Raw genomic sequence first — 25,622 nt, forward strand, 5'->3', positions numbered from 1 at the left:
CAAAATAGATCGAAAATAACCATCAGGAATTTCATTTTCAAAGCGCAATAACTTGTCAATGAGAAAACCAATGGCGTCATCTATATATCTAGAATATACTTACATATATTCTGTGGACATGAAATGCTATATCCTATGCTGTGGCTTTATTGAATAATTATTACTAGAGCCACTTTAAGGCCATCTATTAGAAAAATCCAAAATTACTTTTCCGCAACCTTACTATTAAATAATTATTTAAAAAGTTATGAAAACATTATTCTGTATACCAATCTCTATTTTATGCTTCTTAGGGATAAATCAGATAAAAATATCTGAAATGAAACACATATTTAAGTTATATAGATAACGGATATATTATGGGGATTATTATGCAAAATGTGTATAAATGCCTTTCATTGGACTATACTTTGTTGTAAAATGTTTTACGGTCACTTTTATGTCACTTTTATGTTTAGAACCTTAAAATATTAATGCCTGCCTTATCAATAATTTTATACCCTCCGGACAAGGCCATTCATTTGAATGATGACATGAATGGATGATACAAGGGTAGGCTGAAAAGTAATACACACCAATGCTTCTTGAATATATCAGAGTATAATTGTTAAACACATATTTTTATTCAATCTTTTCCTTTTAGCCACTTTTCTTGTATCAGGATTCTATAATAATCAGCCTCATGGTCTAACAATATTACAATTTGCTGTCACCATCAGGGGCGGTTCCTATAGTAAAGAGATATTTGTTCCATAATTAAACAAAAACGTTCATTAGTTACTCAAAAGTGTTTTGCGCTACACTTTTCTGTAATTTGCCGGTCAATTTGAGTAAAATTATCGGAATTTGGGATGTTTATCATTCTATTAGCTTATCACTATTAGTCCTTATTAGCCATCGATTTAGATAGTTTATTGTAAATCAAGTGAATCGTCAATAACTAGTGAATCTCAGTGGGATTCGCCTTTTCAAGAATAATAACAAACAAAAGTTTACTCACCGACAATTCAGCAAGCCAATAATGGTTTGTCACATTGTCAGTTCTTATAAAATTCTTGGATTCTCAAATTGACTAAGTTTAATTTCTATGAGAAAAAAAATGGAATAAAATATTAAATCAAGGCAAACTTATTTTTACAATTTTTACCTTGCAGAAAAATGCAATGTTAAAGTGAATAAATGTTGTTAAAAGCTTGCTTATACATATATGGTCCTTATTTATACAAATATAATTTTATACTAAATAAATTAAAAAAATTATACTAAATTAAATATAAATGTTTTATAATTATTTTTAAATCCAGTAAAATTATCAACGAGTTTGCTACGTTTGGCATTCTATTAGCTTATTGCTATTGGTCCTTATTAGCCATCGATTTACAAATTTTATTGTAAATCAATTGCATCGTCAATGACTCAAGAATAATAACAAACAAGAGTCTACTCAGACAAATCTGTAAGCCAATAATGACTCGCCAACATTACCAGCTCTTATAATTTTTTTTAATTCTCAAATTAACCTAAAGTTTAACTATTTTATTATTTCTACAATTTCTACCTTGCAAAAAATGCTACATAAAATTTAGTAAATGGCATTAAATACAAATTTTAAGAGCATACATGAAAAGTAATATATTAATTTTTATTTATTACATGCATTATTTTAAATTAAAAAGTCTTTATATACTAATATATAATACTTTATAATAATACTTTATAATATACTAAAACTAATACCAAGAACATTTTAATATAAACTATTATATTAAATCAAATATAAACTTATAATAATTATTTTTAAATTGAATATTCTCTTATGTATAAAACAAGGATAAATAATAATTGTTTTTTTTTCTATATTTTAAAGTCTCCTTTTTACCAACGAAGGTTTATGTGAAATGGACCTACAGTTTTCACACGGGCTCCAAACCACGATCTGGCGACTGGCGAGTGACCAACTTAGAAACCATCCCAGAAGACATCCGGTCTTATCCACCGTGGTTACTGGCGTGATTGAGATAATTTTCTTTGCATTCTTGCCTAAGAACAATCACAAACATAAATTTACGGTCATGACCAAGCAGGATTCGAACCCGCGACTCTCGCAACAGTAGGTGGACGGTCCTGTCACCTTTACCACTGCACCAACCACGCCGGCAATTATTGTTTTAACCTTACTTATGAAACATGTGCAAGTGGAAGTCTAAACCATATATCTCCTTTCCTAAATGAACAATTACTTATACCTCTTAGGAAAGACTATGAATATTTTGAGTTAGTTTTTTAACAAATTCTGGGGTTTATTATGAAACATTATGGTCGTTCTTGTACTCATCCAGATTTCAATCAATCGAAACTAACCATAATCAGAAAGGACAATGAATACTGTGATAATCTACACTGGCTTTTCCATTTTCCGACTTAAGCGTCTCAATGAAGATATTTTGCAGCATTTGACTAACCGTTGTTATATAGAAACATGACTTTGGCGCGTTCCTGTTTGAATAACTTTTTTTTTGTTCAACGTTCGTTTGAAGATCATATTTTCCGGTTTTCAAATTTCTCAATAGACCAGAGCGTTTTCTATTAATTGTATGAAACTTTAAAGGTCAAAATTATTCCAACCAAAACGTTTTTATCGATGGAATATGTTCACCATAAATATCCAGCAGCACTTGTCCAATTTTTTTGCAACACTAGGGAAAGTACACTTTGAGTGCAATTTATTTTAACCAAATATTTTCTCCAATCTAGACTCTTAGATCTCTAGACATTTATCCCTATTTCAACATTTTTTAAAGTTTGATTCAGTGACTTTTTCAAAGCCTGGATTATCACCAAATGACTTATTTATCACTTTCAATTTATCTTTTATTTTATTTAGATTAGAGTTGATGCGGCAACATTGCGACGTTTTGACGTCACAAATTTAAATGACGCATATACAAATAAACTTTTAATCGACCAAACAATATATTTTTCTATGAAAATGCAAATAAAAATAATGAAGCTATTAATAAATTAATATAGCCCTAGAACATCCAAGATAATATAATTCAAGTTTTCACGGCTTAAATAACATATCGCACAACGAACAATTTTACATCACATAAAAATATTTATTTAAGGCTTCACACTTTATATAAACACCTTCTAATATTATTTAAAACAAATATCTATGTTAATGACATCAAGTTCAAATATAATCAAATATCCATGGAAAAATACACCACAATAAAAAACAAAAGCATAATTTTTTTCCCAATAGAATGTAGCTAAGGTCGCCTGACAACCAGAGAAAACAACACCTCAGAAGCAGATAAAAAGCACACTTTTTTTACAGGTCCTAAAATAGAAGCCCTTTAGGAAACACCTCCCGTACAAAAAATACCTTTAGGCAACAGTATTAAATATATGTTATCTGTTTTCAGAAACACAAGAGCATAAGAATGATAATAATGGAGTTAGCTTTGTCCGCAAAGTCCATGAAGGTTGAAAAAAATTGATAAAACAAAATGTTGATTTAATTAAAATATTAATTAAAGATGTCTTGTTTGACGCTTGATTTTTAAAATCATCTTATAAACATATAAATTAAACGATTAATTAAATTAAAATTAAATTAAAACTATTTCCAACTTAAAAGAATAATTTAACTAAATTTTTAAAATATTAATCCACGTGAGTAAACAAAAATAATCTTATATATAAAAAGCTTACAAACTAGACATCTTTCCTAGAAGGATTAACAATTGCTGTCATAATATTTGTAAAGTTTTAAGGTTAATGGATCGTTTCTGATTAAATATCTAGTATCGATTATATATATAAAAAATGCTTTAACAACACATAGCTTTTAGTGCACACCACACAATCCACTATCACCACAAGAAAACCGAAAAATGGACACTACCAAACTGTAAATAAAGTATTTTTTCTGCTTTCGATGTCTCTTGTACTTCGTTTCTCTGTTTCTATTTATTTTTGTTTCACTAAACTGTAGCATGTGGCATTTTGGTACATAGCATGACGTCTCTTTCTCTGTCGCAGACTACAAACTCGCACAACTTGATCGACTCGAAACCAAACCAACTGAAGCAAAACTCATAAGAAGTGTCAAGATATTTATACGTTGATCCAGAATTTTATTGGAAACTTTTAAAATATCAATCTCCTTATATAATGTATCATTTATAATGTTTCAATATAAACAAGTTGACAATATGCCAATAGCCATAGTTCTAGTTCCTTCATTAGCTATACACCATAATATGTAAATCAATCGATCACAATATACTTGACGGTATGCAATATCTAAAATTGTTTCAAAAGAAGAGCGTTTTGTTTTATTTTTATATTAATAGATTTGTAATATAAACTTCAAATGAAAAGCTCTGCTAATAAAATAATATTAAAATCTCAAACTTTCGCTCACAAAGACGCTCAGTTTAAATCGCATCTTCCTTTATTTACCTAGTGTAAATGTAATCTGAGTAGATTATAATTAATAACAGCATTAATTTATTTATTGCATCGTAAACATAAAAATATGTTTCAACCACAACCTAACACAAAAGCTGAAAATAAAACTATCACCAGATATCGATTTCTCATATCAATACTTTATGGGATATATGGGTTAAAGTTTTGAATAAAACAGAAATAAGTTATATTAAAGACGAAGTACAGTTATTAAGAAAGAAAACTAGAGTTTTGGGACTATAACAATCTCGCACAGTGAAAACGATGTCAATTATTTTTTATTTCCTTTCTTCTTCGGTGAGTTCTTTCTATTTATGACTCTGTTTTGGTTGGTTTGGCTTTCAACGAGTTTAATGTTGAAAATATCGAATATATTTACCGAAATACTAACGAAATTTTGATGACATTTTAGTAAAATCTGCACAAGGGTTAATAGCCAAAGACAAGAGCGGTACTTCCGATCCGTACGTTACCGTACAAGTGGGCAAAGTCAAGAAACGCACAAGAACTATGCCTCAAGAACTGAATCCTGTATGGGATGAGAAATTTTATTTGTGAGTAACCAAAGCTGTGTGTATAGTTTATGTATATAGTTTTCTGTATTTCAACACGTTTTATCTTAGTGCAAATTAACTATTGTATGCACATTAGTTATTGTAATCACTGTTCGAACTCTGGTACCACGAAATTATGCAATTCTTTTTTCATATTCTTACAATATTCAGTTTTTTATAATTAAATTTTTGTTTTATGAAATATTGCGGTTTTTTAACAAAATTAATATTTAAATCGATTTTAGTGAATATAATATGATTATTTGGTTTTTTCCATTTGCTAAATGTTTGTTTTTATTGAAAATTTTTGTTTCTTTTTTTTCATATTAATTCATTAAGGCCATATTACAACGGTGGTGTTATGGTGATATTAAATATATAACACTTCTTGATATTAACCTGTCATTAGTACCAAAGTTATTAATCTTTAATAGGTATAAAAAAATCATAAAAAGACCAGTTGAAATTTAATCAATCACTAATTTGATTCTAAACTAACGTATCTATAATTAAATTTAAAAAATCCAAGGTCTATCTACTAAGTACCCGGTATATTTTTTTCAACCATTTAAAATACTACTTCTATAATAGAGATTTCAGGCAGTATTTTAACTAGGAGATAAAACTTATGAAATATAATTCTTCTACACTTTGATCACTCAATTACTTAAATTGCTTAATTAATTTGTCTTGTTGCTTCAAAGATTCTGACACAAAACCCTATCAATTAATTCTTACAAGTGATGTAGTCATGTCATATTGGACCATATTAATCACCATTATTTAAAAATATGATCTTTATTTATTATGTGCTTGCTTATATTTTAATCAATGTAAATAAGTGTTAAACAACCAAGACTAACTATTAAATTTGATGATTTGGACATTCCTCAACGTAGAATACCATTTAGTATTATTGAGTTATTTATGGAACGACTAAAATTGCATTTTGGCATTCATTACTTTTGTTGTTTGATTTGGAGAATTTTGTTGCCGAAATACATCAAAGACAGTTAGAAACTTGTAATGATGCTGCTTTATCATATCGCAATTGTCGATTTTCATTTCAACAATTGAAAAATTGACGACCGAATAAGTTTGATGACAGTGAATTGCAAGATTTATTGGACGAAAACCCAGCTTAAACACCCGAAACAACTTTCAGGCAGCTTAGCAGATGAATCAACTGTCTCCATGTCATGGGAAAGATACAAAAAGAAAGAATCCAATGCCATTTCGAACCATTTCAACATCATTACTTCATTATTTGCAGGCAAAAACAAAAGTTTTCTATGACACATTGTGACTGACCATGAAAACTCTCAACTACTCAAGCGAAAGAAGTCAAGGGTTACTCTATAGATTAGAAAAGGCATCCAAATTGACAGCCTAGCCATATTCATGACCACAAAGTTTTGATGCGCCCATGGTGGGAACAGCAAAACGTAGTGTCTACCAACATCAATTATACTAATTAAACAACGTACTGTTGCAAAAAACTGCATTAGTGCCGTGCGATAGAAGTTCTGCCATACCCAACGTATTTACCAGACATGGCGCCTTCTGATTACCACTTTCTCAGATTGGTGTAGCATAATTTGGTTGGCATATGGTTTCGAAATGCTGAAGAAGTGGATCCTTGCCAAAGAATCGTCGTTCTGTGGACAAAATATCACCATGTTGTCAGAAAGACGATATAAATGTTACAGAAAATGTTGAAAAAATACTTTGATTAACATATATTTTACCAATTTTACTCCGTATTTTTTTCTAAAATGAAAAATGATCAGAATACATGCAAGCACCTAATAGAATAAAAATCTCTAATAGTGAACATTTTAAAAATTAGGCTCATAATTGTCAAACTCTAATATAATGTCCTTATTTTTAATATAGTTTTCTTTTAATCTAGATTTTGAAATGAATATATTTTGACTATCGTAAAAAATCGCAATAAATTTTCCTTGGCAAGTTTCTTGTAGTATATGTTAAATAATATTTTCAGAGAATATTCAGCAAAAATTTGCATAGTGCTATTTTCAGTGTTACTCAATATTAATAATGTTGCAGTGAATGTCACAATAGTTCCGATAGAATAAAAGTCCGCGTATGGGACGAGGATAACGACTTAAAGAGCAAGCTCCGACAGAAACTCACCAGAGAATCGGACGATTTCCTCGGGCAGACAATCATCGAGGTACGCACACTGTCCGGCGAGATGGACGTCTGGTACAACCTGGAGAAGCGCACTGACAAATCGGCCGTGTCCGGTGCCATTCGTCTTCATATATCCGTAGAGATCAAAGGAGAGGAGAAAGTAGCGCCTTATCACGTGCAGTACACGTGTCTTCACGAAAATCTGTTCCACTATCTCTGCGAACAGAACAGCGGTATCGTAACGCTACCCCAAGCCAAAGGCGATGATGCTTGGAAGGTATACTTCGATGAAGCTCCCGAAGAGATCGTGGATGAATTTGCGATGCGTTATGGCATTGAATTCATCTACCAAGCGATGACGTAAGTATGAATTAAGTTTACATGAATGAAACTGTTATGATTTTTTTATATGGCATTATTGCAAGAAGCAAATTTCCAAAATACAATAAAGTAATATTATTGTTGAATTATAAAACTTCGATTACAAGATACGATGGTTGAGTTTTAAATTTCAGCATTAACAAATTACCAATATAATTTGATAACTGAAATTTCATTGTATAGCGTTTTGATGACCTTTACTTCTGTTGATATGCATGACAATAACTAAAATTAAAAAATGTCTATTTTCAACATTAAGATGAACAACAATGAATTCATCAATTTAATTTAAGTTTTTATAATAAAACATAACCAAACATTACTATTAATTTATGTCTTGTCAAGTTATAATAATAATAGTCCTAGTTCAGCTAATATCCAGTTTTGTGAAATTTTACGATGGTGATGTGTGTGAATTGATGTTAAAAGATCATTACGTCTTTTGATATTTGATGACTATTTTTTTAAAAGATAACGTGAATGCTAAACTCAAAAAATATTAAACTTCAAACAGATCTATGGTATCATGATAGGTGACGAATTGACCTAAAAAAAACCTGAAAGTGAACGGTAGTCAATAGTCATATAATCACAGTAGTATTAATATTTCAAAATGATTCCAAATTCAATAATAACACTGTGTGATTTTTTGTTCTATATGGGGATATATTAAACTATATTATACGGATTTTTTGTCAGATTGTACAAGTTGCTGAGCACAAACCATTTTAAAGTAACACCTAGTATTTTAAAGATATGATAAATTGAAGTACTACAAATAAATACAGTACGAACATTTTAAATCATATTTATTTAATTATATTATTAATTTAAAAAATCAGTCATATATATTTACAAATAGAAATATCTCTTTTATTACAAACCAGCAGTAATCTGCTAATATTTTAGACTTCCATCTCCTTTGATAACGCTCTTATATCTGTTTTCGATCCTGGTGAATGTGTTCAACCTGCTCGTCACTCACTATTCCAAGATTAAGAGGGAAAAAATCGAAATGGGAAAGACATTCTGCACCCTATAGTTTTAAAATGTTTGTAACAAGTATTCACTAAAATCTCGGCATTTTCAGCTTTAAGATTGCCTAAAAATCCATGAATTACTTTATAGATAAACAAGCCGCTACCTCTATCACCGTTAAGAGTTTCATCGAATTCGGTTTTTTTCTTTTTTCAAGTTTTCTTATTTGTCGGTCAAAAAAATGCCTTTTTTAAATTAAGCATCACTTAATTTAGAGAAAATTGTTATGTGTCAATATGGCCTTGACAAAATATTTCATTAAATTAAGTTTTATATGTAAGGGTGGAAATATTACATTTTCTTGTGGAATAAGACGTTCATATTTAATGTATGATTTACCACAAAGTCAGTTCTTTTTGGCCAATCTTTAACATCATGGTAGTTTTTGGTATCTCCCATACTACTCCCATATACAAGTATACATATACAGTGTCCCACAAACAGAGAAAACAACAATATTTCTTGAAACCTCCATGTATTCCAAGCAACAACTTTTAAATCATCACAAACTTTCCAGTTTTATTCTCCGTACTTTATTAAGTTTAAAATTAGTTTCATGTTTTCATAAGTTTCCTTAAAAATCTATGAATATGCAATAGGTATAGATGGATATCGGCTACCATTGTGGTGTAATACAGCTTTTAAGCGTAAATAGTATAGTCACACTATTACTGAGGAAACTGACGTATTAGACGAACATATCAATAACAGGTCAATTGAAAAGTCCCCGGCCTGACACATAGATGGCGCTACTAGAATTAAATCTATATGTTTTTAGTTAACCCTAACCCTCAAAAGATGCGTGTATAAATTTGACAGCTGTCGGATTATTAGTTTGTGAATTATAGCATTTTGAGTGAACCAACTTTTGTTATTGCGAAAAAAATTGATAAAAAGGAATTTCGCATGTTGATAAAATATTGCTTTTCGAAGAGAAAAAATACAGTTGAAGCAAAAACTTGGATTCCGAGTTTCCGGACACTGCCCCAGGAAAATCAACCACCAAGGATTGGTATGCTAAGTTTGGACGTGGTGAAATTAGCACCGAAGACGGTGAACGCCGACGAAAACATAAAAAAAATTCCAAAACCAAAATTTAAACCAAATGATTTTGAATGACCGTAAATTGAAATTGAATGAAATAGCAGACACTCTAAAGATATCAGTTGAACGTGTACATCATATAATTTACGAATATATGGTTATGAGAAAGCTATGTGCAAAGTCGGTGCCGCGCGAGCTCACTTTGGCCAAAAACAAAGACGAGTTGATGATTCAGAGCAGTGTTTGAAGATGATCAAGCGTAACGAACCCGAGTTTTTGCGTCGATATGTGACAATGTTTGACACATAGCTCCATCATTTCACTCCAAAGTCCAATCGACAGTCAACCGAGTGGACTGCATACAATAAACCCGCTCTAAAGCGTGAAAAAACACAACAGTCGGCTGGAAAGGCTATGACGTCTGTATTTTGGGATACGCGTGGAATAATTTTCATTGACTACCTTGAAAAACGAAGGACCATCAACAGCCACTATTACATAACGTTATTGGACCGATTGAATCACGAAATCACCGAAAACCGGCCGTATCTAAAGAAAAACAAAGTGCTGCTTCACCAAGACAATGCACCCGTGTTACAAGTCAGTGAAAATAATGACAAAAATCCATGAATTGGGCTTCGAATTGCTTCCTCATCCACCTTATTCTCCAGATTTGGTCCTCAGCGGCTATTTCCTATTCTCAGATCTCGTCAAATAAAGAATCTAATTTGTTAGAACAAATGTATCACACAGTGTAATCAGAGTTGCTCCATAGTTTTTGAATATTAATTTATCAATATGATCATTATGATATCTGCATGATCAAAAATATTCAATTTAATTATTTAAATTAAATATTGTTATATTAATAATAATATTGAAATACCATACAAAAATTATCCTCTAAATAATATTCGGTTAATTTGATCTGTTATTTTGTTCAATTTGTTTATCTACGCAATGTCGATGAATAACTTCTACAATTAATATCATACACGATTTTAACAGTAGTACTTGCATAAATATAATGTATACAATATTTTTTAGGCACTTTCATTGCTTATCAACAAAATATCTGTGTCCTGGAGTGCCAGCTGTTATGAGCATGCTCCTAGCTAATATCAATGCCTACTACGCGCACACCACCGCGTCTACGGCCGTATCTGCCAGTGACAGATTTGCTGCTTCGAACTTCGGGGTAACCAATCGCTTACTAACGATATAATACCAGCAAACTTACTAAAATATAACATGGTCTTTTTAGAAAGAGAAGTTCGTTAAATTACTTGACCAACTTCACAATTCCCTACGTATTGACCTGTCCATGTATCGTAACAACTTCCCGGCATCCAGTCCGGATAAATTGATGGACCTGAAGTCAACAGTGGATCTTTTAACTAGTATCACGTTCTTCAGGATGAAAGTACAAGAACTATCCAGTCCGCCAAGAGCAAGCACAGTAGTGAAGGATTGTGTTAAAGCATGTCTAAGGTAGGTAAATAAAAATATCAGATGAAGTTTATTTTAATCTCTGCATCACCAGCATATATTTGAGTATTTGTTAACCCTTCATACAAAGATAGCAAACTATATCGCAGTTAACTCAGAGATACTATATCTTGGGTCAACATTTTTCCATGTTATCAGATTATCGATTACCAAATAATCAATTTTAATAAAGTTTAGGATTAACAAGACTACATAGCTATAACTTAATTTAAAAAAGTAAATTATATCGCAATAATATAGTAAAAAAGCTTTAATGTTTAGGTTTCCTCCATATTATTATAAACCTAATGATTTTCTCCTCCACAACTTCCATAAAAACAAAAATGAAAAATCCTTTGAACAGTTAAATTGTTTTAATAAAAAGAACGAAAACAAAACGGCAGCAAAGTTAAGAAGTTATTCTAACATACATAAAAAAATGTCAAGAAATAATACCTCTGAATTGGATGTTTTCCTTTTAAGAACACGGCATGAACAGAAAGGCAATAATATCAAAAATAATTATTTACGAAAAACAAGACTATATTTCATGGAATACATCCAAAAATGTAAACAATTTTACTTCCCATTTTTTGTAATAAAACAGCAATAAGATTGATCGGAATATATTCCAAGTTTATTGAAATACTAGCTTTGCCTAGCCACATACTGATGTAACTCTTGTGATTTATTGTATACGAAAATTATTTATTAACATTATTTACAATTGAATCTTGCTTCTTCTAACAAATTTTTAATTTTCTGATCTTATATCATATGACAGATCAGATTTTACAGGCCTATCTCGCTACTACCTACCATATGACATTGAGCCACTCGATAGTTTTAGTTTCATAGTTTTTGAACTACTCTGGATTGCTGGAGTCGTATTATTTCAAAAGAAAATTTACAATGCCAACTCAATATTCAGAGGTATAGCTGGAGTTCCACAGTGTCTAAACCAACCCTATACCTTCTCTACTTGAAACTATTCTACTCTAACTATAACTTTTGCTGATAACCAAGTTATTATGGCAAAAGGTACATTCTAAACTACCTAAAGCCATAAAAAAAACTACAAGTAGCAGTACACAAGTAGTAGTAATGAAATAGCAGATACTCTAAAGATATCAACTGAACGAATATTTGGGTATGAAAAAGCTCTGTATAAGGTGGGTGCCGCACGAGCTCACTTTTGACCAAAAACAACGACGAGTTGGTGATTCAGAGCAATGTCCAAGATGATCAAGCGTAATAAACCCGAGTTTTTGTGTCAATATGTGACAATGGAAAAAAGTCCAATCGACAGTCATCCGAGTGGACTGCACATGACGAACCCGGTCCAAAGCTTGGGAAAACGCAACAGTCAGCTAGCAACGCTATGGCGTCTGTATTTTGGGATACGCATGGAATAATTTTCATTGACTACCTTGAAAAACGAAGGACCATCAAGAGCGACTATTACCTAGCGTTATTGGACCGTTTGAAGAACGAAATCGCCACAAAACTGCCGCATTTGAAGAAAAAGAAAGTGCTGCTTCACTAAGACAATGCACCGTGTCACAAGTCAATGAAAACGATGGTAAAAAGCTATGAATTGGGTTTCGAATTGCTTCCTCATCCACTGTATTCTCCAAATATGGCCCCCAGCGACTATTTCTTGTTCAGAGATATCAAAAGAATTCTAGCTGGGAAGAAATGTTCGTCGATCGCCGAAACCGAGGCCTATTTTGAAGCAAAGGACAAATTGTACTACAAAAATGGTATCGAAAAATCAGCCAATAAAAAAGCTTATTGGGACTTATGGAGTTGCCAAAACAAAGTTCTTCGATTAATGAAATGAATGAATTAACAATGTTTATGGCCATGCAACCAAGAACTCTACGATAACATAAAATGAATCAACGAATTTATCCAAGATTTCGTTGTAAAACATGAAAGAAGGCTACAAAATTATACCAACCTGTTAAGTAAGGGAAGGATGGCATTAAGGGAACTATCGCATTTTTTAAGTAATATTTTCTGATAGTTAACATTTTTTTCTTAACGTCTCTTAACTGCTTTTATCCCTCGCGCGTTCATTTGATTGGGACCAAGCAGATCTGAAACTCAACAGTGATTCAGCAGTCATTCAGAAGTCAGCAATGATTGTAACACTACGTCATTAATTCTTAGTTCACGTTGCTCTGGTGCATCCTAGAACAATTAAAAAAGAAAGAGAAACTAAAAAATTACTGTCAATTAAAGCATTTTTGAACACAGTCAAATGAAACGCTGTGATAAAATCAAATAGAAATAATAGATGAAGAACTCTGGTACAACCATTACTTCTTTATTTATATATATTACAAAATGCCGCCAATTAATGTTAATATCTATATCTAGGTCAACATACCAATTTCTATTCGAGAACACCTACGAACTCTACAACAGAGAATTTCAAGCTGATCCCAACGAGCCCAAAAGAGACCCAGAAGATCATGGTCCTCGTTTGGACAGCGTTGATTTTTGGCATAAGCTTATAGCTCTAATTGTGTCAGTGATAGAAGAAGATAAAAACAGTTATGGTCCAGTTCTGAACCAGTTTCCTCAAGAACTCAACATTGGACAAGTAATTATATAATAGTTGAAGTATTTTCGAGTAATCATTGAATGTTTTCAGTTGTCCGCCGCCACAATGTGGTCTCAGTTCGCAGTTGATATGAAGTACGCCTTAGAAGAGCACGAAGCCCATCGATTGTGTAAATCATCCGCATACATGAACCTTCACTTCAAGGTGAAATGGTTGTATTCAAGCTATGTCAAAGACGTCCAACCATACAAAGGTGCAGTGCCCGAGTATCCAGCCTGGTTCGAACCCTTCGTCATGCAGTGGTTAAACGAAAATGACGACGTATCCTTAGAATACCTAAATGGTGCATTCACGAGAGATAAAAAAGATGGGGTATGTTAGAACAACGCATTTCACTTACCAGCTAATATTTCTTCGTTATAGTTCCAAAAAAGCAGTGAACACGCCTTATTCTCCAATTCTGTGGTTGATGTCTTCACTCAACTAACGCAATGTTTCGATGTTGTCTCAAAATTGGAGTGTCCAGACCCAGAGATATGGAAACGATACATGAAACGTTTCGCCAAAACTATCGTGAAGGTATTGATAGCTTACGCTGATATTGTAAAGAGAGAGTTTCCAGAACACCTTAAAGAGGAACGAATCGTAAGATGACTGTTTCTTTTTAAACTAATCAATGAGTTACTTCAATTCTCCAAATATTCTAGGCTTGTATTCTAATGAACAACATTCAACAGCTAAGGGTACAGTTAGAGAAGATGTTCGAATCCATGGGTGGGGAGAAACTGGAAGAAGATGCTGCCAATATTCTAAAAGAATTGCAGCAAACTCTCAACGGTTGTCTTGACGAGTTAGCTCATCAATTTGCTTCTAGGTAATAATGTTTTTATTTTATCAGTCAACAATCATTTCACTTTATTTTCATGCTGAAGTCTCGAACCCAGAATTACTCAAAGTGTGAAGGAGTTAGGTGACCTCCTCCTAGCCATCAAAGGAGGTGGCCAACCTGGTACCTTAAACCAACCAGCTCAACGTCAACAAGTAGCCGTAGAAGCGGACGAGGTACTGAGACCTCTCATGGATCTATTGGATGGTTCTTTATCGCTTTATGCTCAATCGTGCGAGAAGACAGTCCTCAAGAGATTATTGAAAGAACTATGGAGAATAGTGATGAGAATATTGGAGAAGACGGTTGTCTTACCACCAATGACCGATAAGACGGTACAGTATCAAAATATCACTGTTCATATAATTGTGATTGTAATAACACTTGAACTTCATTTTTTATGTAGATGGTGTTCAAAAGCATCACAGATAATGCGAAAAACCTTGCTGCTAACACGAAAATCGAGGATATGTCCAGGTTGTTTAAGAATCACATGACGGGTAAACAAGACGTCAAGAATGCTCTTAGTGGCGTGATGGATATTAGTAAAGAAGTAGAAAAGAATTTGTCACCAAAGCAATGCGCAGTACTGGACGTAGCCCTTGATACTATCAAGCAATATTTCCATGCAGGTAAGCTCAATTTCATATGAGGATTCATACTAAATAATTATTAAACTAATTACCTAACATCTAGAATAAAAGAACTCTTTTAAGTTAAGTAAATTACTATATAGTAGTAAAACTTGGATAATGTTTCCACCATACATATTAAGCTTTATAATAAATACCTGACCCAAGTCAAAGATAAAGTTAATTTTGTTTTAAATATTGGTTTAATTTATTAATAATAGCCATTTAAATATAAATAACTTTGTAAATATACAATAGGAAAAAGTAATAATAAATAAAATTATTTATTTTTGAAAGCGAAAAATATTGGAATTAAAACGAAAATGAAAACGAAGATGAGATTTTGATCGAAGAGTGAAAGTGCATTAAAGTTCTGACACTATGGACATTGGAAAATATTTTCAATTCATTTAGACATAACACTGTAAAGTACCTATCATTGCTCATAATTAATAGCAAATATACAGATGTCACAAAAAGAGTACCTGATGAAGTTGAATGATTTTTATCATCCATTCAATGACTGTTATACACCAGAAATCACAGATTACAGGATGAAAAGAATAGATTAAAGTGCGCCAAAAATGGTCAGAGGACTCATGGTCGAACTCTGACTAAATTTGTGACTGCAATGTTGTGAGTCAATGACATACGAGACAAAATTACGTCAATCACTCTAAAAATTCAAATTATTCACTGTAAATATAGTTTGATACTGTATATACCGTATAAGTTATAACAAAAAATTAAATTACAATATTAAATTAAGTTTTAACCATGTTTATCATATAACCTCATAATATCCCGCATATTATAACTCGAGTTTGATGTATTTTTAATCCTCCACCATTTTTAAAGCGCAATATGTTGTACGCAGTAATTAAAAACTGTTTATTAAACTGTTATTTAAATAGAATATACATATACATAAATAATACGTTCACTGTTTTTAACATAATAAAAATAAGAATAATGACTATATTAATAACTTACATAATAGTTCACTTAACTTGTACTCTTTAACTGTAACTTAATTATTATTTTCTCTTGGCTTATGTTCCTTATCAAATAATGTTATAATCTATTTGGATTATGTATGTAAATATATTTTATAGAGCCTATTGCTTAAGTAGCCCTACTGGGTATTTATTATCATCCCCTTTGTATTGTACTTTTAACAATCCTTGCAGTCTGACTACTAGCCATCGATATGATCTTAGGCTTTTATTTTACCCAGCTTATATTCCATGTGTAAGTTGTGTATGATATATATATATATATATATATATATATATATATATATATATATATATATATATATATATATATATATATATATATATATATATATATATTGCATATATGGCAATTATGCTTGTTTAACAATATTTCATCTGAAAATCGGTCTTGTTGCTAAAGTTGGTTTGTGATTAGGATCAGTACATTAGAGAACTGTCGTTTCCATAATAAAATTTTATTTGGGTTAGGGATGGTGCGGATACAAAATTCTTAGCATCTGTAGATGCCGATGTTTGTGTATTTTGGATATTTGAAAATTTTTAATGACTTTTCCTAATTAGGGGTTAATGAAATATAACGATAAAATTTATTATTTTCCATTGTAGATATTGGCCTATAAATTAGTTTTAAAGGATTTTTTGTAATTTAAATCTTTATTGCGAAAGATCGATACAATGTATTTTATTCAAAGTATTTTTTATTGATAGCCGCTACCTTTTCTCATATTTTATTCAACTTACGGATTCCATCTCGAAAGAACGATGTGTCTTTTGAGACTATTCACAAATCGGCCCATTTTTTTGGTATCTTCATAAGAAGCGAAGCACTGTTTCTTGGCTATGAGGCAGGTTCTATCACATTGGAACAAGTAGTAATCAGAAAGACCAAGATTTGGAAAATACGGAGGGTAGCTCTTCCCATTTTAATGTTACCAAGTATGTTTTCACCGGTTTTGTAACAAGTAGTTAAGCGTTGTCACACTGAAGAATAACATTGGGTCTATGCTCGTATTCCGGCCGTATTTGCCGCAGTGCACGGTTAAAATGCATCAATTGTAGTCGATAACGATCCCCATTGATCGTTCAATCGACAAATGCCTTCAGGTTATATTTAAACTTCAAATATTTGTGTCGCCCAGAACGCTCTTTCTCTTCGGTGTCAAAATTAACACTTCTAAAACGTCAAAACCACATATCACATATTGAAATCAATGGAGCAGCTTCACACAGCATTCAATGACCTTCAGCCGCTTTTTTCTTTAAATTGAAGTAAAAAAGTAAAACTTCCCACAAATGCGATTTACTCTATGGAAATTCAGACATTTTCAACGCCGTGAAAACATTGTTCACACTTCGACGAAATGACACATACTGAGAAATTAAGCCTGTTAGAGAGGCTTCAACATGTAGTTGGTTAAAAATGTACCCGCAGCGGTGTATCGCGTCGATTTAAAACACACTAACACAATTTATTGTAAATCCTTTTAAAATAATTTAATAATTTATAGGCCGATATAATCACATTTTATTAGGTAAACTTAAAAATTACTGCATAATTTCCAACCGTGATCTACAGTTTCGCATGGGTAAAAACTTCGAGTTCTGCAACTCAAAGTTCACAAGTGCAGCGAATTTAGACGTCCTGTCGAGATTATGAAACCGCAACATTCTATCATATTTCCTAATTGTATTATATCATTACAGGTGGTAATGGTTTGAAGAAAGCCTTCTTGGACAAAAGCCCCGAACTTCAGAGCTTGAGATACGCGCTCTCCCTCTACACCCAAACCACGGATACCCTCATCAAGACCTTCGTCACGACGCAAATCAATGAAGGTAAGTCTCACATCCAGACGGCACCTTCGCCCTCACAATACATACCAATAAACCTATCGCACAACACACAAAAATATATTGTACACTATTTCTTCTTTCACAAAGTGCCCCTTAACAATAAAGAGACGATGCTCCAACGGCAGATCTCCTTCGATCGGGAGGAGACGGAAGCGGGCCTGGAGGCCCTGGAGGAGCCGCTCAAGGCCAAGAAACCGCGGGAGAAATGGCCAGGTTGCTAGTTCACTGCATTCAGTTTTGTATAGTTTATATGGGGACCTGGTTGCTGCTAGTTGATAGTATATCGTCATCAACCACGCGTCCCCTCTGACATTTTTCGGCACATCCACAGCGATTTTCAATTGACATTTTACATCGTAGCCGTCACAATTCAACAAGTTTACCTTAGTTTGGTTTTTACTCTTAGTTCGTTGACAACAAACAGGTCGATTAGAAAGTTATGATTGAACTGAAAAATGTTTAACGAAGTTTTATTAATCACATGCTACTTTAATTCAATCAGTAACTTTCTGATCGATCTTATAAATTGAAGTTGCGCTAACGCAGATATTTTCGTTCAAAAATCCACGCTTTCTTGATTAACATTTTTTTACAGTAACAATAATAACTTATAAGTTGTTCAATAAGTTCGTATTTAGCGCCAATTTTAAAACTGAAAATTCTATTTATCTATAAATTCTCTAAACATTGACATTGCATGTCACAGACGCATGCTAACAACGAAGGATTTAAAGTACTACTTTAAAAATATTATAATATCTTAAATAAAAATAAAATATAGAAATCTTAATTTTTTGTCGATTCACTTCTAAGAATAATATTTCGATCTACTAGCATGATTTTGAAGTTAAGAACATTGCAACTTTTCAAATTCCAACGAAAATTTGTGTTTAGTAATTGACCAAGAAAATTAACGTCACTTTTTGGATCCTTCATGAAAAAGAAACAGTTGACACTGATCACTATATATCCTATACATTGATCCAAAAACGTCCACAATACGCTCAAAACCAATCAAAGACGTACTGAAATCACTTAGTTACGAAATTTTATCGCACCCTCTATACTGGCCAGAGTTAGTTCCATCCAACTACCTTCCTTTTCTAAACTACCTTTTCGCTTCAATACGCGGGCAGGCGTTTCAAAGCAGCACTTTGCCAGTTCTGAAGAAGTTCAAGAATAGCTCGATGAATGGTTTAGCTCAAAACAAAGTGTTTTGGAATGGCATCCATAAATTGACTGAGGCAAAATGAATAGATTCAAATGGTCAATACGTTAAAGAAATATTTTTATTAAAATAATTTTAACTATCCATTATATATAACTGAAAAAGAATTACCGACACTTCTGGTAGTTATATCCTCAAGTCATACAGAATGTCCATCGTAATCCATTGTAGCACTTATTGCACACAGAATAGAAGAAATGTGAACAAGGTAAAGGAATAATTGCCTAATGGACCCAAATATCGAGGGAATCGATAAACAAGAAGCTATAAGCATTCCAGCTTCTCCATTCCAAAGAAAGTTTGTATTTAGAACTCAATCAAGGAAATTAACGTCACATTTTTGTTATGTACCAGGAATTTTACTCACTTCAAAAGAGTATTTAATAAAAACCAGTTTTCACGGTAAGTACATAGAAGTTTGATTTTCCCGAACTTATTGAACAGCATCTTAAACAGTAACGAATTCTTCGTCATAGTTCTCAAATTGCTTCCTCTGGAGCCGAAAAAGTTGATGTTAAATAATTAAATAAATAGTGATTATGATTAATCAATAGATAAGTTCATTTGGATCAGAATTTTCCATCTGATTGCTACGCCATTCCCTGTACTCTACCAGGTGAAATGTATTGCCTGTATCATACATTCTCAGTTATTCAAGATGCACATATAAATTCTACGCAGTTTCCTAACTCTACACGAAGTTACTCGGCCATAGCTGCAGGAGTTCCTGACCGATAATCCTTTGCCCGGCATATATCTGTGTATCTCATTACCTCACTTCAAAAAAGCGTAAATTATACATTGTATTGCTATAACTCCATTTTCCACCACAAGCAGTGCCATCCATAATATATAGTATCACTCCATCTTTCCTCAGTGTATCAAATCCTCTTCAACTAACTGGAAACAAACCATATATTGTTTTAAATAATGCTTATGATTTACCTTTAGCCTGAAAGTCTCTCACTACTTAACTCTTCCATATTGACAATAGCAGTACTATTTTAACAGCTTTGATAAACTTACAAAAAAGCCATGACCAAGGGCCAGTTTCACTTTATTAACATCTTCATCATATTAACTTGAATGACAAATTCCGCACTCAAACACTCATTTCAAAGGTTTAAAACTAGTAGACGTAAATTTATGTCTAAAAACTATGAAAATTACTGCGTTAGATTTAAATTTGACTTTTAGCATTTTATAGAGCATGAATTTAAACTTACGTCATCGCGCAATAAACTGCCTGAATAATAGAAATCCGATTATACACAAGATAAAATTCGGATCGGCAAAATTGCTTTTCGAAAGTGAAATTTCCCCATGTTTTACGGATACGTCCATAAAAATACGTAAAATTCGATGCTAGATCATCTAATAGATCATGCTTAGTATACATTAGGAGTTAAGTACGATCTGTCACGAAACTGATGGATCGAATAAGCTTTTCACGCATGTAAAATATTTTTCTAGTTACTGGTTCAACAGTTATTGATCAATTATTTTTAGATCATTTTATAATTGGCATTCTGGCGATAAGGTGCAATAAGATGATCAACAAATAACTCTCAGAGAACTTATTCGCAATTCATTGTCCAATTCGACAAATCAACAAAAACGTGGTATATGATCGAACAAAAGCTGTGAAAATTTACAAATCATCATACAAATATATTAACAATATTGGCTTGATTCATCTTATTGCAGGCTTCAGTACAATGCTTGTTTCCATTTTACCTTTATTAAATAATATTACGCTCAGCGTTCATCATGTCAATGCAATTTAGTATTAATTTATCTCAATTTCAGATACAGTAGATGGACAGGAAGGTAGCGTGGGTGAAGTATCTATACAGGTAGATTTATTTACGCATCCAGGCACTGGGGAACACAAAGTTACCGTTAAAGGTAATTGGATATGTTACTAAAAATCTGTCAACCTAATATGAATTTATTTTCGATAGTGGTAGCTGCGAATGATCTGAAATGGAACTTAGTTTCCGGTATGTTCAGGCCCTTCGTTGAAGTCAATCTGATCGGCCCACACTTGTCGGATAAGAAACGGAAACACGCCACCAAATCGAAATCAAATAATTGGTCACCTAAATATAATGAAACTTTCAATTTGTAAGTACGATTAATCAACACCACGTTAATATGTTGAGCCTTGGAAAAATGTTGTGACTTTTATTTTCATGTAACATTAGAATCGCCTTATTCTATTAATGTCAGCCCGGATACGTCAGAAATAAAAAGACAATATGCAGTCTTCTATAACCAATACGACTGCAGTCAATTCAAAAGAATATTACTCATTAACATTTTTGTAAAAGCTTCAATTCGATGTTTGAATAAGAGCTGTTTTGCCCACTAAATTTTCGTTAATGAACTTAAACTGATAAAATCAACCACTGTTCTTTATTTTAAAATATGATATGATATGATTACTTCCTTTAGCTGAGAAAAATTAATCACTAAAAACCCTTAATAAATGTGATTGGAACCTGAACCTGAAGAATAGTCTCCACTCTAAAATAAACTACAGATTATCATGATCTATATCTGCATTACGCTAAACACGTTTATTGTTCTTGCACTCTATCAATTAATTTACTGCGGTACTAATATTAGAATTGAAAGGAATGTGCCGCGGTATAGCACATCACTAATCACAAAATATTTTAATGCAAAATTTAATTTAAAAAAAGTACGATACTATTATAAAATACAATATTGCTTTTGTTGAAATAAAGCAATCCTGAACGGTAACAAAAATATTAGGAAATGACAAAAAGATTGATACCAAACTAATTAATATGTTAACATGTATTTCTTTTAAAGCATTATCGGTAATGAAGAACAACTGGATTATTATGAGTTGCATATATGCGTAAAGGACTATTGTTTCGCTAGAGAGGACAGATTGGTGGGAGTTGCTGTCATGCAATTAAAGGACATAGTCGACAAAGTAAGAATAAGTTATCAGTAAAGATAGATATCTAATTAATCATTTACAGGGTTCATGTGCCTGTTGGCTATCGTTGGGCAAACGCATCCAAATGGACGAGACCGGCTGGACCATCCTGAGGATTCTGTCACAACGCACAAACGACGAGGTCGCTAAAGAGTTCGTTAAACTTAAGTCGGATATCCGACAGGAAGACTCCCTCAACCAGTAAACGTCGACAGTGTCATAAATATCTCTCAATCTTTCTGTCTCATAGATATATATACTTCTTCTGTCGCTTTCAACTTAAACCACGGGTGGCCTTGTCGGGTTCCGGGACCTTCTGCTGAACCCGTCAGAAACTCCTGCTCCCCTGCTTTAATATTCTTCTTGTTGCCCCAGTTCACGGATCATAGTTCGACGCCGGATGTGATCCGCGTTCTCAAAGTGATTTTTTTTATAATAACAAGTAATAATGATAAACAGAAAATACCTTATTAAAAATGAGATTACTTAAGCTGAGGACCGTCCATGTAATTTGGAACGTGCGAATTACCACAACTTGTGCCTCCTTTTTGTTTTCGATGAACTCGAATAATGAAAACCGAAACTCGTGCCGATGCGCCCGATTTCGCAACTATTAAAAATGAAATGAAAAACGCAATAACAAAACGTTCGTCCCTATGGAAGTCACCCCTTGAGAGACGCCTCGTGAAAATTTGCACAGGACTTTTTTGTACGTAAAATGTGATTCAACTAAATAGCAACTAAGTCAAAGGATTTTTCATTCATCAAACAGCAGGAGTAATTTAGTTATCTTATGTTTTAGTTCGATATTTCTCTATCTAGGTCGCAGATAGTTCATACATCATATAAAGGCTTAGTGAAGTGTTGTAAAGTGATTTCTAAACCAAATAATTCTATTACTTTAGGCATGATAGTAAATGTAAAAGAAATATTAATGCACAACACTATCAGTATTATAAAATGTGTTTCTATTGTATATCTGTATTTTATTTTTCAGCTTTAAAATATTTTTAGTCATCTCTTGTCAGACTGAACACAGCACATGTACAGACAATGTTTAAAAGGATATTTGATTCTAAACATATTAAAACATCATATTGCAATATATCATAAATAAAAAAAATATATATAATGAAAACAATAACATCATATTTGTACATTAGTAATCATGTTATAATAACAAAAAATAACACTATAATTCTGAATTTCTGAATAATAAATTATAAACAAATTGAAGCCAAAAGCTAAAAGTGTTCCAAATGAGCTTTATCCCATATTAGCGGAACTAAAAAGTATCATTACAACAATTTATAAATCACATAAAAGGAATGTTGCTGTTGCTGATAATCATGATACAAACTTCACAAAGCAATCATTTTCAATGGAGAACCAACGCTGACGGTCTCTCCATTGAAGCTTCAACGCCTTATACAGCCTTCTTATATCAATCGACATCATTTTATTTTCTCTCTGTGATAATTGTAACAAAATCATGAATCATCATTAAGACGCTATTATCTTCTATCTTCTATATATCTCTACTTGAAGCTTTTCGACATTTAAATCGACAATATACCCTTTAAACTGATTGAAACAGGTTAGATCGTTTTTTGTATTTGTATCCTTCGATAAAACAAAAAGATAAAACCAAATATTTAGATAGGAAAACTTATTCTTTTTTCAGTGCAATCGTCGTTTAGCTGTATAAAAAATAATCTTATAGGTCAACATTTTTGATGTACTATAAACGAACTGACTAGTTAATTTTTAGAGATTTTTTCTTTACTAATGTCTTATAATCACTGTATCATATATAGGTTCATTATTATATGTTCTTATTAGTTACCATTTTCAATGTAATTGTCATACTGTTCTATAAATGATAGGGCTTTTTGCGAGGCTATTTTTTAAATACAGATATAAATATCTTCAAATAAGGCAAAAAGTACCTCTACTGTATCATTCATATCATATCAGATATTTGCTGCTTTAATTTCCATAACCTCATTCACGATAATTTTAAGAACGTTATTGGTTTGGTGATGATCACGCCGACTGTAGCAAACAATAGGTTTTGGGGACCATCTTGAACGTTACTGTTGTTACTATTGCTGACCGATCAGAGGATGTACCTGTTGGTTATTAATGGTGGAGCTATTTCTTCGCTAACTTAAACTTATAGAGATATGTTCTTATATAAATGTAGATTGAAACAAGATTTAAAGAAATAGACCCACCGAGAACGACAATTAGTTGATGACGTTAAACCGTGAGATCATCGAACCTGTCATTGTTGATTGTTCTCACATTTTTTTGCTACATTATTCAGAATGTTAAAGACCAAAATATATCTATGTATACATATTAAAACACAAAAAATCATTGATAAATATCTCCTATTTATAACTTAGCTTTCTCTTTTTCTCTATTCAAATATTTTTGTCCATTTTGAATTGTGGCGTAAATTCTGGGAATTTGACAAGTGGTATTTCAATTGACGTGAGATTTTCCCTTGTATTATCACTGGTCAAGTTTCATCAGCTAGCCCATATCTCACTAAACGGTTACTTTTCGTTAATGTGATGAATGGATAACTGTGTAAATAAAACAAATTGCTGTAAAAAATTAACATTTCTAAAATATTACGGTATAAAATGGACCATAGCTAATATATAAAAATAAAATCTACATGAAAGGATGTCAGCGCTATTTGCGTGGATATCCAGTTTGTTACTACTCAATGTACTTTTAATTTGTCTAAAATATATTGCATATGAAGAGCCTCTAAATAAATGGTTTTTTGTTATCTATAAAGTTGTTTTATTTTATTATTAAACTGTATCATAATATAATGAACTTCAATTATAACTCACTATTAATCACTCATTAAAATTAAGCAAAAATTAAAAACGCTTTTTTTATAAAATCACCGCGTATTGCAGATTTTTATCAATATTCAAGTCCCCGGCCTACTCTACCTACATATTTGTAGCATACAAACTCAAATTTGTTCATTTGTAAATCATAGTCTTACAGAACAAATTATCCACTGACAATAAAAAACATGAACAGAATAGCTTCAGTTGATTAAGCATTTTAATATATGAAAAAACCACGATTTACTAAAAACAAAAACATAAAAATAAAACGTTTTTTTTTTTAATTTAATGGAAAATCACATCTTAATATATTGTAGAGACATCTTGTTTATATATTTTATTAAAAAAAAACAACTATATATAAAACTTCTATCTATAGCCCTTAGTAATTATAACAAAAACGTTAAAAAAAAGGAATAAAATAATAATCCCCA

General features: G+C 32.1%; 1 protein-coding gene across 4 annotated transcripts in view; it reads left to right on the forward strand.

Annotated features, from left to right (window-relative positions):
* Positions 1-25,118, forward strand: part of unc-13 (protein unc13 homolog) — a 271,585-nt gene extending 246,467 nt beyond the window's left edge. For 2 of the 4 annotated variants that reach the window (XM_076403193.1, XM_076403194.1), the window contains exons 11-26: positions 4,895-5,036; positions 7,107-7,553; positions 10,704-10,854; positions 10,921-11,147; positions 13,530-13,755; positions 13,807-14,088; positions 14,140-14,361; positions 14,424-14,590; positions 14,649-14,937; positions 15,009-15,234; positions 17,958-18,089; positions 18,195-18,320; positions 21,145-21,243; positions 21,300-21,462; positions 22,177-22,303; positions 22,353-25,118. In XM_076403193.1, the coding sequence (XP_076259308.1) occupies positions 4,895-5,036; positions 7,107-7,553; positions 10,704-10,854; positions 10,921-11,147; positions 13,530-13,755; positions 13,807-14,088; positions 14,140-14,361; positions 14,424-14,590; positions 14,649-14,937; positions 15,009-15,234; positions 17,958-18,089; positions 18,195-18,320; positions 21,145-21,243; positions 21,300-21,462; positions 22,177-22,303; positions 22,353-22,514 (3,188 nt within the window). In that variant the 3' untranslated portion in view covers positions 22,515-25,118. The remainder of the gene's footprint in view (positions 1-4,894; positions 5,037-7,106; positions 7,554-10,703; positions 10,855-10,920; positions 11,148-13,529; positions 13,756-13,806; positions 14,089-14,139; positions 14,362-14,423; positions 14,591-14,648; positions 14,938-15,008; positions 15,235-17,957; positions 18,090-18,194; positions 18,321-21,144; positions 21,244-21,299; positions 21,463-22,176; positions 22,304-22,352) is intronic. The other 2 variants (XM_076403196.1, XM_076403197.1) reach the window with 1 other exon arrangement.
* The last annotated feature ends 504 nt before the right edge of the window (positions 25,119-25,622 follow it).

This window comes from Rhynchophorus ferrugineus, unplaced genomic scaffold (genome assembly GCF_030347505.1).
Source record: "Rhynchophorus ferrugineus isolate W39M unplaced genomic scaffold, kcgeb_rfMv2 rfM4, whole genome shotgun sequence".
NCBI lineage: Eukaryota > Metazoa > Arthropoda > Insecta > Coleoptera > Curculionidae > Rhynchophorus > Rhynchophorus ferrugineus.